The sequence below is a fragment of the Chlamydotis macqueenii genome, chromosome 28 (genome assembly GCF_036417535.1).
Source record: "Chlamydotis macqueenii isolate bChlMac1 chromosome 28, bChlMac1.mat, whole genome shotgun sequence".
NCBI classification, from domain to species: Eukaryota; Metazoa; Chordata; class Aves; order Otidiformes; family Otididae; genus Chlamydotis; species Chlamydotis macqueenii.
The window spans coordinates 3,156,494-3,170,800 of NC_141583.1; the positions used below are offsets into that span (position 1 = coordinate 3,156,494).

At 44.0% G+C, this 14,307-nt stretch overlaps 1 protein-coding gene and 1 non-coding gene across 8 annotated transcripts in view; both read right to left on the bottom strand.

Moving 5' to 3' along the window:
- The window catches only part of KHDC4 (KH domain containing 4, pre-mRNA splicing factor), a 59,633-nt gene extending 47,964 nt beyond the window's left edge, over positions 1 to 11,669 (bottom strand). For 2 of the 7 annotated variants that reach the window (XR_015261259.1, XR_015261260.1), the window contains exons 1-12: positions 11,563 to 11,626; positions 11,188 to 11,425; positions 8,815 to 8,943; positions 8,382 to 8,461; positions 7,668 to 7,720; positions 6,138 to 6,301; positions 5,554 to 5,765; positions 4,921 to 4,981; positions 3,987 to 4,044; positions 3,521 to 3,774; positions 2,421 to 2,576; positions 1,288 to 1,372 (exon numbers count right to left, since the gene is read on the bottom strand). Coding sequence is in view for 5 of the 7 variants with exons in the window: in XM_086768466.1 (XP_086624592.1) it covers positions 1,288 to 1,400; positions 2,421 to 2,576; positions 3,521 to 3,774; positions 3,987 to 4,044; positions 4,921 to 4,981; positions 5,554 to 5,765; positions 6,138 to 6,301; positions 7,668 to 7,720; positions 8,382 to 8,461; positions 8,815 to 8,943; positions 11,188 to 11,425; positions 11,563 to 11,654 (1,610 nt within the window). In the remaining 2 variants the exon portion in view is untranslated. Of the gene's footprint in view, positions 1 to 1,287; positions 1,401 to 2,420; positions 2,577 to 3,520; positions 3,775 to 3,986; positions 4,045 to 4,920; positions 4,982 to 5,553; positions 5,766 to 6,137; positions 6,302 to 7,667; positions 7,721 to 8,381; positions 8,462 to 8,814; positions 8,944 to 11,187; positions 11,426 to 11,562 lie in introns of all 7 variants that reach the window. The other 5 variants (XM_086768470.1, XM_086768469.1, XM_086768468.1 and 2 more) reach the window with 4 other exon arrangements.
- Positions 5,868 to 5,996, bottom strand: LOC147597368 (small Cajal body-specific RNA 4). Its single transcript, XR_015261269.1, has one exon.
- Positions 11,670 to 14,307: the final 2,638 nt, after the last annotated feature.

Here is a 14,307-nt window from a genome sequence, read left to right on the forward strand (position 1 = left end):
TTGCAGCCCAGAAAGCCAATCATGTCTTAGGCTGCGTAAAAAGAAGAGCGGCCAGCAGGTTGAGGGAGGTGATTCTCTCCCTCTACTCCACTCTCAAGAACCCACATGGGGCCCTGCATCCAGCTCTGCGGTCCCCAGCACAAGACAGGTACCTGTTGGAATGGGACCAGAAGAGGACCACAAAAATGATCCAAGGGCTGGAGCACCTTTCCTATGAGCAAGGGTGAGAGCTGGAGCTGTTCAGCCTGGAGAAGAGAAGGCTCCAGGGAGACCTTATTATAGCCTTTCAGTACCTAAAGGGGGCTTATAATAAAGAGAGTGACAGACTTTTTACCAAGGCCTGTAGTGATAGGACAAGGGGTAATTTTTTTAAACTAAAAGAGGGAAGATTTTGATTAGACACAAGGAAGAAATTCATTTTTGAATGGTGATGATACACTGGGTTTCCAAAGGAAGTTGTGGATGCTCCATTCCTCTAAGTGTTCAAGGTCAGGTTGGATGGCGCTTTGAGCAATCTGTTCTAGCAGAAGCCTAGTAGATGTCCACCCCTCACGGCAGAGGGAGTGGGGAGTTTAATGGCCCCTTCCAACCCAAACCATGCTATCATGCTATGAAATAAACTGCTAGCCTGACAGTTTTGTGGATCAGTCACTGGAGTGTATAAGGAAGAGGAATATAAGGAAGTATAAGTATAAGGAAGATCATGCCTGATGACTTCAAATAGCTATGCAGAATTTAGGACAATATGCAAGACAGAACACAGAAAACTTTACCAATACCCTTAATGTACTACATAAAAACCAGAAAATAAAAGGGATTACCAAGTAAGTCTTCCCCTGAAACTTGAGGCTGCAAGATGTCAAGTTTACAACTTTTTCAGATCTGTTTTAAAATTGGAATAATTTTAAGTGTAAGTGCTAACCTATTTCAAAAGGTTGTTATCTCAAGAAGTTGGCAAAATACAAGACCTAGACAACCAAAGAGCATATAGACTTAAGGAGGAGTGGAAATTAAGCTATTTTCATTATGTGGCACAGAAAGGTAACCCTTGCATCTCTTCTTGAAAAAAAGAAAAAAAGAACCAACCAACCCCCCATACCACACCAAAAAAAAAAACAAAAACCAAAAACAAACAAACAAAAAACCCACCAGAAAAAATGACACACAAAAAAATAAACAATTCTCCCAACCCTCAAGTCATAGAAGACAACATGAAACAGATAATCTCTGAAATAAGCTTTCCATCAGAATTAGAAAAGACCTGAACGTAACTCTCTCATTACTCACCTGTCCCTCTCTCTCTCCTTTCCTGAGGAACTTGCTGGCTTCGATCCGGCTCCATCGATTTCACTCTGACTGGAGAAGCCTGTACCTAAATTAGTCATATGAATGGGTCCATGCTATGAGCAGAAAAACACACGGCATTAGCAAATCTACAACTACAAGATAAGCTATAGCTCCTTAATGATAATGATAGGAAACCCAACTTTTCAGAGCATATTGCCAACTAGCAGGAGAAACCACTAACCGTCATTGTTAAGCAAAATGCTTTCTTCTAAAAATACTGAGGGTAACGTGGTAAGAAACACGCCTGAACAACAATATGGAAGACACCTCACCATCTACTCCACCTTTTCAGTAGTTCAGAACAGTAAACATAGCTGCTTAGTTCATGGATCGACTTATCTCCTCAATCAGCTAATTCTGAATACTGTATAGACCTCATGCCACAGTAAACTCTGCTCAAAATACTAATATTATGTCTAACATACAGGCAGTTCCTTACTGTTTCTAGGCAAAGCTTTTATTAAGGGTTTCTGCCTGTGAGCAGAGGTGTATCACCAGAGAAGCATTTGCAGAAACTCCCTTTTCTCACACACAAGTCTGAAGGACTCATACTTATTTTTTTTTTATATAATCAATGATTTAACACTGGCTATCTAAAAATAAATAAATAAATAAATCCATCTTTAAAACTAGGCTTCTTGAAATCCTCTCAAGTGCAACCTGCAAGAAAGGTAAATGGGAAAAATCTGGAAGTTATTACCACACTTCCATCCCACCCCTCAAACAAGCCCACCCAAAAGACCCACAAAAAACCCAATCAAAACCCCAAATCATCTGTCTTTAAACTAACCAGTTAACACGCTATTGTAATCTCTTTGACCTGAATGCACCGCTATTCTTCATGAAAGACTGAGGGCAGGGAAAGCAAACTGCCAATGAATCAAGTCAGTCACAGTTTAAGAACAGTGCATCCATTCAAAGAAACCAAAGCATTGTCTTCATGTTTTGTAACAATTGCTACCATCTGCCAAAGGTCTTGCATGAGTGTCACCAAATAAACTGCGCTAATAACAATCTCCTTCCAGCAAAGTTCCATTACGGTGAATGAAGTAAAATTGCCGATTTTATTCCACCTGATATCCCAGCAGTCCTGACTCTCTCTCATCTGGTAGTTCCTCAGTGAAGCGTCTCTTTTGACCTTGGGGATGGGGTTGGACTTGTGGCTGTGTACCAGTCGGCATGGTTGTTTTTACTGCGGCAGCAGGAAGAAAAGGACTGCTCAGTGGACTCTGGCACGCAGAAGTTGAAAACAAAACAAAAAAATTTGGTAATATATATAAAAAGTATTAATTCAATGTAGAGTTTCATACATAGGAACAGAACACATAACTAGTTTCAAAGCTAAAAGGAAATTTACAACTTAAAGATAAAACAAATATGTAATTTATAGGATGCTCCCACCTCAAACTAATCACTCTAATTCAAACTCATTGTACCTACATAGCTGCATCACAGCCTGTGATAATGCTTTTCATACACAAGCGACCCCTCCTGCAGATGTCCTTTATCTTAACAGGTGACTATGATATGAAACATGCAGGATGATGCAGTCACACCAACAATTTAGTTGCCTAGACAGAAGCATCGGCAAAGCAATAACCAAAAAAAGCAGCCCCAAAGAATTCTCCATCTGGAACTACTCTAAGTATTTTATTGTCAGCAAAGAAACAGCTCTGGAGCCCCCAACATAAGGACATGGACCAGTTGGAGAGGGTCCAGAGGAGGCCACAAAGATGATCAGAGGGCTGGAGCACCTCTCCTGTGAGGCCAGGCTGAGAGAGCTGGGGCTGTTCAGCCTGGAAGAGGCTCCAGGGAGATCTTAGAGCAGCCTTCCAGTAGCTAAAGTGGCCTACACGAAAGACAGGGAGAAAGTCTCCAGCAGGGCCTGTTGCGATAGGACAAGGGGTGATGGTTCTAAAATAGAGGGAGGTAGATTCAGATTAGACATCAGAAAAAAAAATGTTTTACTCTGAGGGTGGTGGAACAGTGGAACAGGGTGCCCAGAGAGGCAGTGGATGCCCCATCCCTGGAAACATTCCAGGCCCGGTTGGCTGAGGCTCTGAGCAACTTGATCTGCTTGAAGGTGTCCTTGCTCCTTGCAGGGGAGCTGGACTGGATGACCTTTAAAGCTCCCTTTCCAACCCTGTTCTATGATTCTAATCTGTGGCAGTACCTGGCCAGTGCTGGCTGGAGGCTGTACTTGTGATATCGGATACTGTGTTGGCACAGGCGGAACTCCTGTAGGTAGTGCTGTTAAGACTCCAGGTGCCAATGGCACTGCAGGTGGTACTACGCCTGGTACACCATATGGTGGCTGAACTGGTTGTTGAGGAGGGGGAACAACAGGATAACCAGACTGATACCCATTAGAAGGGTAATACGATGGCTGGGATGGTACACTATTTATAGTTGCAGGCTGCGTGAAGCCTGGTGAGAGAAAGGGAAAAAAAAGGGTCATCTTCAATTCAGTTAGAGGCACAAAAATATCCAATTTAATTACCAAATGTAAAAGAAGCTGCACTGCTTGCCAGTTGAAGGACTTAAGAAGACTTCCGCAGCTAAATAAATTCCACAAGACTAACTGTAAGTACAGCTGTGCAGAATGCAACTCCAATGACTTCTTTATTGCTAAAGTTTACCTGCTAAGGGTACTGCAGTGGTTATCTGATTCACAAATCGGGAATATTCAGCATGAACCTGAAAAGAATATTCAAAGATCAGACAATAAACATCTATTTACTATATTAATGTTTTGCAGGCAAAAGGCATCATAGCATGCATCCTCATAAAACTCTAAGGTGATTTTGACTACAGAACATACTATGAAAAAAAAAAAAGGCAATAATCCAAACATAAAAACTGAAAACAAAACCCCACAGATCAAAACCACCACCAAAAGCCCACTGAATCCTGCTGGTGTCTGTGACAGATTTGTCTAAAAATATAGGATAATCTTTCACAGGAAACAAACTAAGTCAACAAACTACTTCACTAGAGACAAAACACTCAAAGAATCTAAAAAAGCCTCCATATATTTTTCAAAATAGACTTTGTACCCCATACAAAATTGACAGTACTAACAGAAAGACTGTCTTACAGGATTTTACTCTATTTGCATTCTTATAAGAAAAACTGAGAAATCAATTTTCTATGTGTACATGTTAGAGATTTTTCTAAAATTTTTTTTTTGGTACAACAGTCACTTTTGGAAAGATAAAGCAGTCAGCATGGCTCTGCACAAAATTTAAAGCTAAAGCAAGGGAAGCTATAGCAATCAGAAAAAAAAGCAGGATTTCTTAGTTTGCATACAGTCAGACAATCCCCTGCTCCCCACCCCCAGTTCTGCTCAGGAAGTATTTGCTTTTCCTTTTTCCACAAAATTCCACTACTACAGCTCCATCCTGACAAATGTTTATTCACTGTACAAAAACTGGATAGCAGTAGTAAAAAGAAGAAACCTATTAGCAAGTTAGAACACATGGACAGTTTTGCTGAGAGCATAAAAAAATAATTAGCCACGCACACGAGAGCTACGACAGGCTCTCAAATCTTGTATTTGTAAGAGCTACTCACGGTTTGCAATAGGTTCTCACAGAGCTTTTTAGCAGCTGCCAAACCTTCTGGCTTTGGGTGACTGAAAACATATAAAAAAAAAAAGTCATAAGCACAAGCATTTCCATCAAATTTGGAAGCTACTTCTTTCATCAGCAATCTGCTGTCAGACCTTATCCCTTTCATGAGTGATCAGTCACCTCAACGGGACTCTAGCAGCTCTGCAGCTACTTAGCACAATTGTGAACAAAAGCGATGAGTATTTATTTTCCACATGAAAATTCAGGTTAGTCTAAGTACTGCAAGAAACAAGCATAGAACATTGACTTGATTGGTCAATGCATTTTGTATTCTTCCTTTAAAGCTCAACATTGCAACTCAAGCCCAAAAAGAACACAGCTTTACTGTGTTCACAATAAAAGCAACACCTTATGGTTGAATATCAGTTTATATCATAACACCATATGGTTGATATCTTTATCACTTTAGAGATATGTCTATCAAAATAAAAGTCACATTCAAAAACTATTGCATTTACATTAAGTCAATCAGAATTAAGAATTCCCCACAGCGATTAAACATTAACCTCCATTCATGACTGGTCACTGGGATTTTTTTTTTTTTTTTTTAAGGAAAAAAACCAAGCCCTCATACCTGATGTAGATATACATGGGTTCAAAAGCTTCTCTGCCTGATGCTGGTTCTATGCAACCTGAGCCTTTCCCACGAAGAAAGACTTTGGCACCCGTTTCAATTTGAATGTGCTGCAAGTAGGAGCAACCAGGCCCTTCCACCTTCTCCTTCACATTAAACGTAGGTACAGCATGTTCCAGACCAACAAATAACTTGTCCTGAACATAATGCATCTGTAAGCGTAATGGTAAAAACCTTATTATTGCACTCTAAGAATTAGGATGTTCATTTCACTGGAGGCCAGAAATCTTATTTCTACAACAGTCAGAACAGTTAAGTGTCAGATGGCACAGTCAGCCCTTTGCTTTTCTTTAAGTAGGACCACTCTCTCCATCCCTTTTCTTTTAGGAGTCTACTGTCATCTGAGTCTCACTCTTCGGACTCAGACTGATTAGTCCTCCAGCTTTCACAACACGCAAGGAGGGGTTTTTATTGTTTTGAGCTGTTTTTTGTTTTAAAAATAAATAGTACATTACACACATATTTTGTAATAGGCAAATATTGTAATCATGATATCATGAAATTCATATAAATTAATTACTCACCCCTGACTGGAATGGAGGTTTTTGGCCAACTGCTGGAGACAATTGAGTAATAGGGGCTGGCTGGTGATAGACAGTAACAGTAGCTCCATTGAATGTCGGACTAGAACCTGTGGCTGCTTTCACTACTCCATTAGTAATTATCTCTTTAATTCGATTAACAGCTCCTAGTTGACAGAAAGTTAAATTCATTTACATTTTGGCCCTTGTCAACTGCCCAGAGTAAGCAAATCGTGAAAGGACTAGATTACTTTCCCATATTGTGTGACAGCAGATCTACAGACAAAAAGATTACATTTGACAGCATGGCCCAATATTAGCATTCTGGGATTGGATCAAAAATGATGGCAACAAGCATAAAGGTTTTTTCTCCACTCCTGCTCTGATAAAGCTTAGCCTAATACATGCAGGTGGGCAGTTTTAGCCTAGACGTTTTAGAAAATACTAGAAACATTTACATGAATCCTGTATAGAATTTACTTCTGCATTAATTAGTAAACTGACATGTGAAAAATTGTTTACTGGCTGTGGAAATCAAGGTAGATAAAAGTGGGCAGCTTCAAGTTTCAATAGACAATTGAATGTAAGCCCATGAACTGATACATAGAACAAAAGAACACCTGAATAGTTTATAGTTTTCCTTTATTTTCCAGCAGACACAGGCAAGATGCTTTTTTTATGCTTCTAATGGAAATGTAGATATTTCACAACAAATGTTCATATTTGATATTAAAGGGAAGGTCTCCCTGTCACACACCTATTATAACGGGATCTCTGTGTGTTATCAGTGAATAAACTCATACGTAAGAGCTGTGCTTGCCTAGAAACCCTACCCACTCCCCCCACCTTCCTTGTAATCTATCAAAAGTTTTAGTTTCATGACTAATGCAGTACATAGCACCTTAGGTAGTTCTGAGTAGAGATCTGTCCTGGTTCTGGCTAGGATAGAGTTAATATTCACCTGAGCTGGGAGGAGAACTGGAGCTGGTAGACCCTATGGCTGGGGCACTCAGCTGGGATAATTAACTAATTAGCTAACAGCTGGGGTTAATTTACCCAAATTAGCCAAAGGGCTGTTCCATCCCATCTGCCATCATGCTCGGTGTATCAGTGAGGAGGGTGCTGAGGGGAGCCTCTTGCTACTTGCAAGAGACTGGCTGTGGAGATCTGTGGTGAGCCATTATACGGTATTTGTATTCCATCACTGTTTTGTTTTCTTCTGTTATTGCTGTTAAGTTTACTTTTTGTTCAATCTCAACCCACGTGTTTTTGCTGTTTTTTTTTTTTTTGTTTACCAGTTCTGCCTTCTGTCCCACTAGAGGGTGGGGGGAGTGAGAGAGACTGCATAGTCTGGTCCCAGTCGAGGCTGAACTATGACAGTTATTTTGGTGACTGAGCTAGCTGTTTAAATGGGGTCTGTTATCAACACCAAGGTGCTTATAGTACAAATCCATACCATCACAAAAAAGCCCCTTAGTAAAACCCCTTTAACACAAATAAGGGGAGAAAAAGCAAAATGCTTTGTACACTTACTGTCAACCAGTTCCCGTGTCTGACCCTGGACGTGAAGATACAAAGGACGATCTCTGGAAAAGAAGTGTCAAGTAGTCCATTAAACCCACAGACAACATACAATAATGGACTCAATCTAATTATATTACAGTCATCTAGACACAAAGTCTTCCACAATGATTTCAAATACTCATCATATAAGGAAGTAAATACTTATTCATTGAATACCAGAGTGCTCAGTAGACAAAGCTTTGCACTGAAAACTAAAAAGATTCAGAAGTTAATTACATGATGACTTATTAAAGTTATACCACTGAAAACTTTAATTTGCTTGTCCACAGGAAAGGTTAACTAACTTAAAGCACTGCGTTTATGAAATATTAGCTCTCTTTGTAATTGGAAAGTTGCCCATTCTTGGCAAAATGCACTAGAGATTCAGTATAGTGCTCAGTTGGAATAAGTTCAGCTCAGTTTGCTATGCCACATTTGTGGTTTGTTTATTTTTTGTTTTGTTGTTTGTTTGTTTTTAATTCCACCCTATCAATATTAAGCAGGTAGGAAAGTAGCTATGCAGTCAGTACTATCATAAAGGTAAATGTATTTGAAACACTCAGCAGTCAATTTGCTCTGGTGCCCAAAGGTGACACTGCTCACAAAAACAAACCAAACAAACCGCCCACCACTTAGCTACCCAATAAGGAGAAAAAGCAGAAATCCCAAAAACCAAATACAAACCCAGGTCCCACTTTTGCTTTCTCTTCTGCAGTCATGAATCTCCCTCGAGTAGAGACAGCTGCACCACTAAGTCGACTTATCTACAAACAATTCAAAAACCCCAGTGAGAAGTTTACCAATAATAAACAAAGCACACACAAACCCCAAAGGGGTTTAAGCTATGTTGTTCTATAAAAAAAACCAAAAAGAAGGCATTAATAAAGTGGTAAGAGAATGAATGGTTCCTGATAAACAATACCAGCTATTCTACCTTTCCTCATCATATGACATTTTATTGACCAAACCAAAACTACTAAAAGTATCTTAGAAAACACAGTTTTGTAAAAACAGGATGCAACCACTGGATATAGTTTGTGGCAAGCTCTTTTAACCTTACAAACAAGTACAAACATGCTGCAAAGCCTAACAAATGACACGTAGATGCTGAACATACCTCATCCTGAGTCTGTCCTCTTGTCAGCAGGTTTCTGCATGTGAGGGGGACGTCATTGATTTCTACCTCTGCCACCACAAGGTCATCTTTGCTTTTACTTGTAATCGGACCTTTTCCCAGAGCCTGCAGCTTCAAAGACAACCGTTGCAAAAGGCCAGTGGTTGGAAAGCAGAGATAAATGATGTAACAAACAAACTGACCCTAGTACTATAGAGGTGAATATCCTTCTCATTCTCCCCTTTCAGCTGTTGAATCCAAAAGCTTTACAAATATTAGCAGAAAGTGCCTTATATCTACTACTTAATAATCTACGTTTTCACAACCCCACTGAGCCCAAACAAAAACACCAGGTTTATCTTCAGCACATTTTAATATAATAAGTAATTACTGTTTCTGTTCTATAAATTGAAAAACAGGTGTAGAACCAAGTAGTAAAGTTGCTCAAATGGAAATCAAGGCACCTTACACTTGAATTGACATCTCTGACAGAATTCTGTGAGGCTAATAAAGCACATAACTCATACTTCCCTCAACTCCCCTTACACAGACATAGAATTTAGAACTTCTGTTCAAGATCCAAACTCATCCACACTATGACTACCCTTCCTCCTCCCTTCTTTTTTTTAAAAAAAAACAAGGGCATAATATTTTGTTTCAGTATCTAAGTGCTAAGGAAGAAGAAGCCACAAAGTCACAAACAGATTCAAAAGAGGTGACAAAAGAGTAGGAGTTGCAACTAAGACCTTATAACTTTTTCCACGCATAGAGAGTTCAATAGTACATCCTTCTAAAAAGTCTGAAATGCTTTTGGGGACATAAACATAAAGAGAGACTCTTCCAGTAACATCCAAAAGATATCCATCCACTCACAAATATCACATGAAGCACAGCACTTGCATGACAGCCAGAAAGCAGCTACAGAGGGACACAGGTCTAATGCATTGTACACGTGTTCCATTTCCCCATGCCTTCCACACTTAAAAAGAAAAGTACATTCATTAACCTGCAGGCTCCATAATTTCCATTTGCTCACAATCTGAAGTGCCATCAGAGATAATTACTCTGGAAATGTCGTAATTTCCTACCAAAAGCAACATATGCAATAAAAAAACCAACCCCACTTGCAAACTAATTCATCGGTTAAGTGGTTCCCACAGCAATACAATTTGTCACAAGGTGCCACAATGTCACCAGAACTTCTGGAAAAAAGCCCAGATGGAAGAACAAGACATCACAGTATCTTCCAGTTTTTAAGGGTTTCAAACTGCTAGTCAGCAAACAGGCTTTACTTCCATCTATTATGACTACGGGGGCTACCTGAAACCAAGCTACACTTTCTTCAACACTGAAAATTTCACATCCTCACGTGGATGTTAAGTATTGAGAAGCAGACACCATCATGCAGCAAACAATGTGTCAAACCACCTCTGATAGCAACGATCAAAGAAACATTCGCTACTAAACCTCATCTATTAAAAAGGCTGTGACGGCCATTTCGGATACAGAACTTACAGAGAACCAATCATGGTGAATACATGGCAGGGCACATTTGCCCCTCTTTCTTACATTATCTGTGAATAAATCCAATGGCAAAATGAATACTCATCTTGATGCTGCCTCACAAGGCAAACCCTTAGAACACAATTGGCAGTCCCACCAATACCATGGATGTGAAAAAGAAGATACAAAGTTAACAAGAAGAATTATGTTTTTGCGGCTTGTATTTGAATAAGTTTGGAAGGAAACTTGAAACAGCCTTCTAAACTTGGCTGTAGCATAGGCTAACAATATACAGAAAAGCAAGGCTGTTCCTGTTACTGAAATGGTAAGACAAGCTTTAAGTTATATTTGCTTTGGCATAGAAAACTTCCGTTGGAAGGGACCTACAATGATTGCCTGCCTGACCAAGTTGTTTAGAACCTGGACATATGGCTCCTACTGATAACTTGTTCCAGCATGCAAATAATGCGGTCTCATATTTTAAACTGTTTTATACAGGAGTTTTTACATCAGTTGTACTACTTGGAAAATACTCCAGAAAAAAAGTTTATCATCTTCCTACAGATCACTTTGGTGATAAGGCTTTTATGGAAGGCTTTTATGGAAGAGCAGCAGGACTGACCTCACAACTATGCCAGTTTTCTGTTATTCTGATAAAAAAAAAAAATTAAAAGAAGGTTTTCGAATTGTTTTTTGTTATATCCTAGTTCACGAAGCAAACTTCCAGCATTTCCCCTCTCACTGAGAGCTATTCCGACAAATAAAGGCCGCAGGTTTCAGAAAACAGACGTGACACCCACTCTCGCCCCCTCAACCATCACCCCGGGCCTGGTGGTCCCACCGGCACGGCGCGCCTCCTGTCCGGGCACTCACCTTGTCCACCGTGCTTGGCGCCGGCTTCAGTTTCCCTTTGGCCATTAACATCGCGTTGATTTTCGCGGCCACGGCCGCGGCCGCATCCAGCGCTCCCGAGGGGGCTGCGGAACTCTCGGAGCCCGCCACAGCGGTGCCGCCATCCCCGGCGCCGGGGAAAGGCCGCCCGGGCAGTGGCGCCGTGCCGGGGAGAAGAAAGGCGGGGGCCGGGCCAGGCTGGTCCCACTTACTGCGACGCCTGGAAAAGAGAGAGGCCTCAGTCCCGGCCCGCTGCCCCCGCGGAAGCCCCAGGACCCGCCACGCCTCGGAACCGCCGCGCCGAGGCCCCTCTCTAGGGGCGCCCGAGAACTTGCCGCGCCCGCGGCGCAGCCTCACCCGGCAGCAGCGCCCGCGTCGCGCTGCCCTCCACCTCCCGCTAACATGGCTCCGGCCCGGCTCCACCACCTCCGCGCCAGACGTAGCGTCATTTCCGGCCTCGAGGCCGCCTCGAAACGCCCCTTCCGGGCGTTGCCATAGAGACGGTGTGGCCGGGGGTGGTGTCCCCTCGGGCGGGAGGGTCATCGCTGACCCCGGACAGGCGTGGCGGACGGTCCGTTCGGGGCTGACCGCGAGAAACCGGCCGCGCAGCACCGCGACACAGGCGGGGGGAGGGCGGTGTTGAGGGGACAAGCCGGAGCGCGCTCACACCGCGGGGCTGCCAGCGGTGACGTCACGGAAAGCGGCGGCTACCGTCGAGCACGCGCGCTCCAGGCCCTGCAGGTAGGGATCTCACGCATGCGCGCTGTTGCCCCTAGCGGGCCGCCCGCCGTCCCACGGGCAGGAGGCTAACGCATGCGCACTGCTGTCTGTCACACTGCCGCCGTCAGCTGTTCGCACACCGGTACCACAGCCAGGAGGCGCGTGTACTGTCCCCCCGCCCGCCACCTTGGCGCGAGTCACACTCCCCGTCGCCCCCTGGCGCATGCGCGTTTTCCCTTGACGTGCTGGCGCCTCTAAACCGCGGCTGGGGAAGGGGAAGGTGCCACCATATTCAGTCCAAGGGCCACTGAACTGCCCCCTAAACTCGGCTCCAGGTACCCCGGGAAGCCCCAGGCCTGCCCCTGGACGAGTGTCCATATAATGTAGAGAACAGAGGGTGCTGGAGGGGCTGCACAGGCGCCTGGTGTTTCCCTTTCTCTCTTCAGCTTCACTTCCAAATAAAGGGTCAGCATAAGTCACGAGGAGCAGATCTGTTTTGGATTTCTGGGCTGTACTGAGAGGCTTTGGAAAGTATTGGGGGGCACTTACAGGGTTTTTGAGCTCACTCTTTCAGAGTAAAACTCTGATTTCCTGTCATAACATTCAATTTTCCTGCCTCCAGTTCAGTACTGAGGATTGTGACCACAAGACAGATACCACTTTACCTCTGCGTAATGTGGATAGAATTGTTGACTTTCTTTGAAAAATTAAAGATCCTTTTCAGATCAGTCTGAAAGTCCTGTATGTGGTATCTGTTTGATGCTCAAATTTGCCCACTTGCTGTCCCTGGCAGCTATGCCACAGTTTGCTTGCCTTTGACGTGGTGAATCCTTCTTGTTCAAAAACCAGGGCAGAAACATTTCCTTGGGAAAGGGATGGTGTTTCAAGGGTGTTCTGGTTTTGTTAGTGAGGGGGGGCCTAAGGTGGTAGCTTCTGTAGGAAACTGCTAGAAGTCGCTCCCCTTTGTTCAGTGGACTCGGCCGGGCCTAGGGCGGACCTGCTGCTGGCCAAGGCCGAGCCAATTGGTAGCAGAATGTCCCGTGATAATGCCTCTGCGATAACGTATTTAAGTAGGGGAAAACAGGAAAAAAAGGAGGAGAAGATGTGAAGCAGCTGAGCGGGGGGCAGAGAGGGGGAAGCGCGAGCCTTGTGGGCCTTGCAGGCCTCACCCTCTGGCCTCCCGCCGGGCAGCCGACTGGGCCCAACTCGGCCCGGCCCGGCTGCAAGAAGTGGAGAGGAGATGAGAAGTGAATGAGATGTAAAAAGGATCCTGAGAGGCGTCTGCCAGCCTGTTGTGAGGAACGGCTGCAGACGCCAAGGTCAGTGAAGGAGGAGGGGGAGGAGTAATGCAGCTCCTGGCCAAGATTCCTCTGCAACTCGTGGTGACGACCATGGTGGAGCAGGTTGTCCCCCTGCAGCCCATGGAGGTCCACGGAGGGGCAGAGATCCACCTGCAGCCCGTGGAGGACCCCACGCCAGAGCAGGTGGAGGCCTGAAGGAGGCTGTGGCCCGTGGAGGGCCCGCTGGGACAGCTGTTCTGGAGGGACTGCACCCCGTGGAAGAGATGACCCACGCCGGAGCAGTTTCACGAAGGACTGTGGCCCGTGGGAGGGACCCCACGCTAGAGCAGAGGAGGAATGCGAGGAGTTCTTCCCCCGACGATGATACAGCGGCATAAAACAACGCGTGATGAACTGACTGCGACCCCCATTCCCTTTTCCCCCCCCGTGCCGCTCGGGAGGGGAAGGTAGGAGAGATAATGTTAAGCCCGGGAAGAGGGAGGGGTGGGGGGAGGTTATCTTGTTCCCTGTCTCATTCTCCTGCTAATTTTAGAAATAAATGAATAGTTTTCCCCAAGTCGAGTCTGTTTTGCCCGTGACGGTAACTTTAAGGATTTCTCCCTGTCCTTATCTCAAACCTTGAGCTGTTTTTTCTTATATCATCTCCCCCTATTCTCTCGGAGGGTGGGGGGAGCGAGAGACAGACTGCGTAGTCTGGTCCCGATCGGGGCTGAACTACGACAAGGGCTCCCTCAGGAGGAAAAACTCTCATATATTTGGTTTTCCTACAAATTATTATCCTATTCCTGAAGGAAAAAATGGAGAAGTCAGTTGGGGATTTGCCATATCAAGGGCAGCACCCCATGATGAGACTGATGAATGACTCAGTAATGACTCTTCAGGTGTTACACGGGTGTCACATTGTGGCACCAAGTGCTGTAATGGGCTCCTACAGAGATGTAATTTATCTGCATTAACTAAGTAATGCTTTGGACTCCTAACAGGGGTTCCTGCAATCCTTCTCCAGGATCCACCAGAATGATCATCTCTCCTAGGACTGAACTAGAGGCTCAGCAACTTAGTGACCATCTGAGTGAGCCCT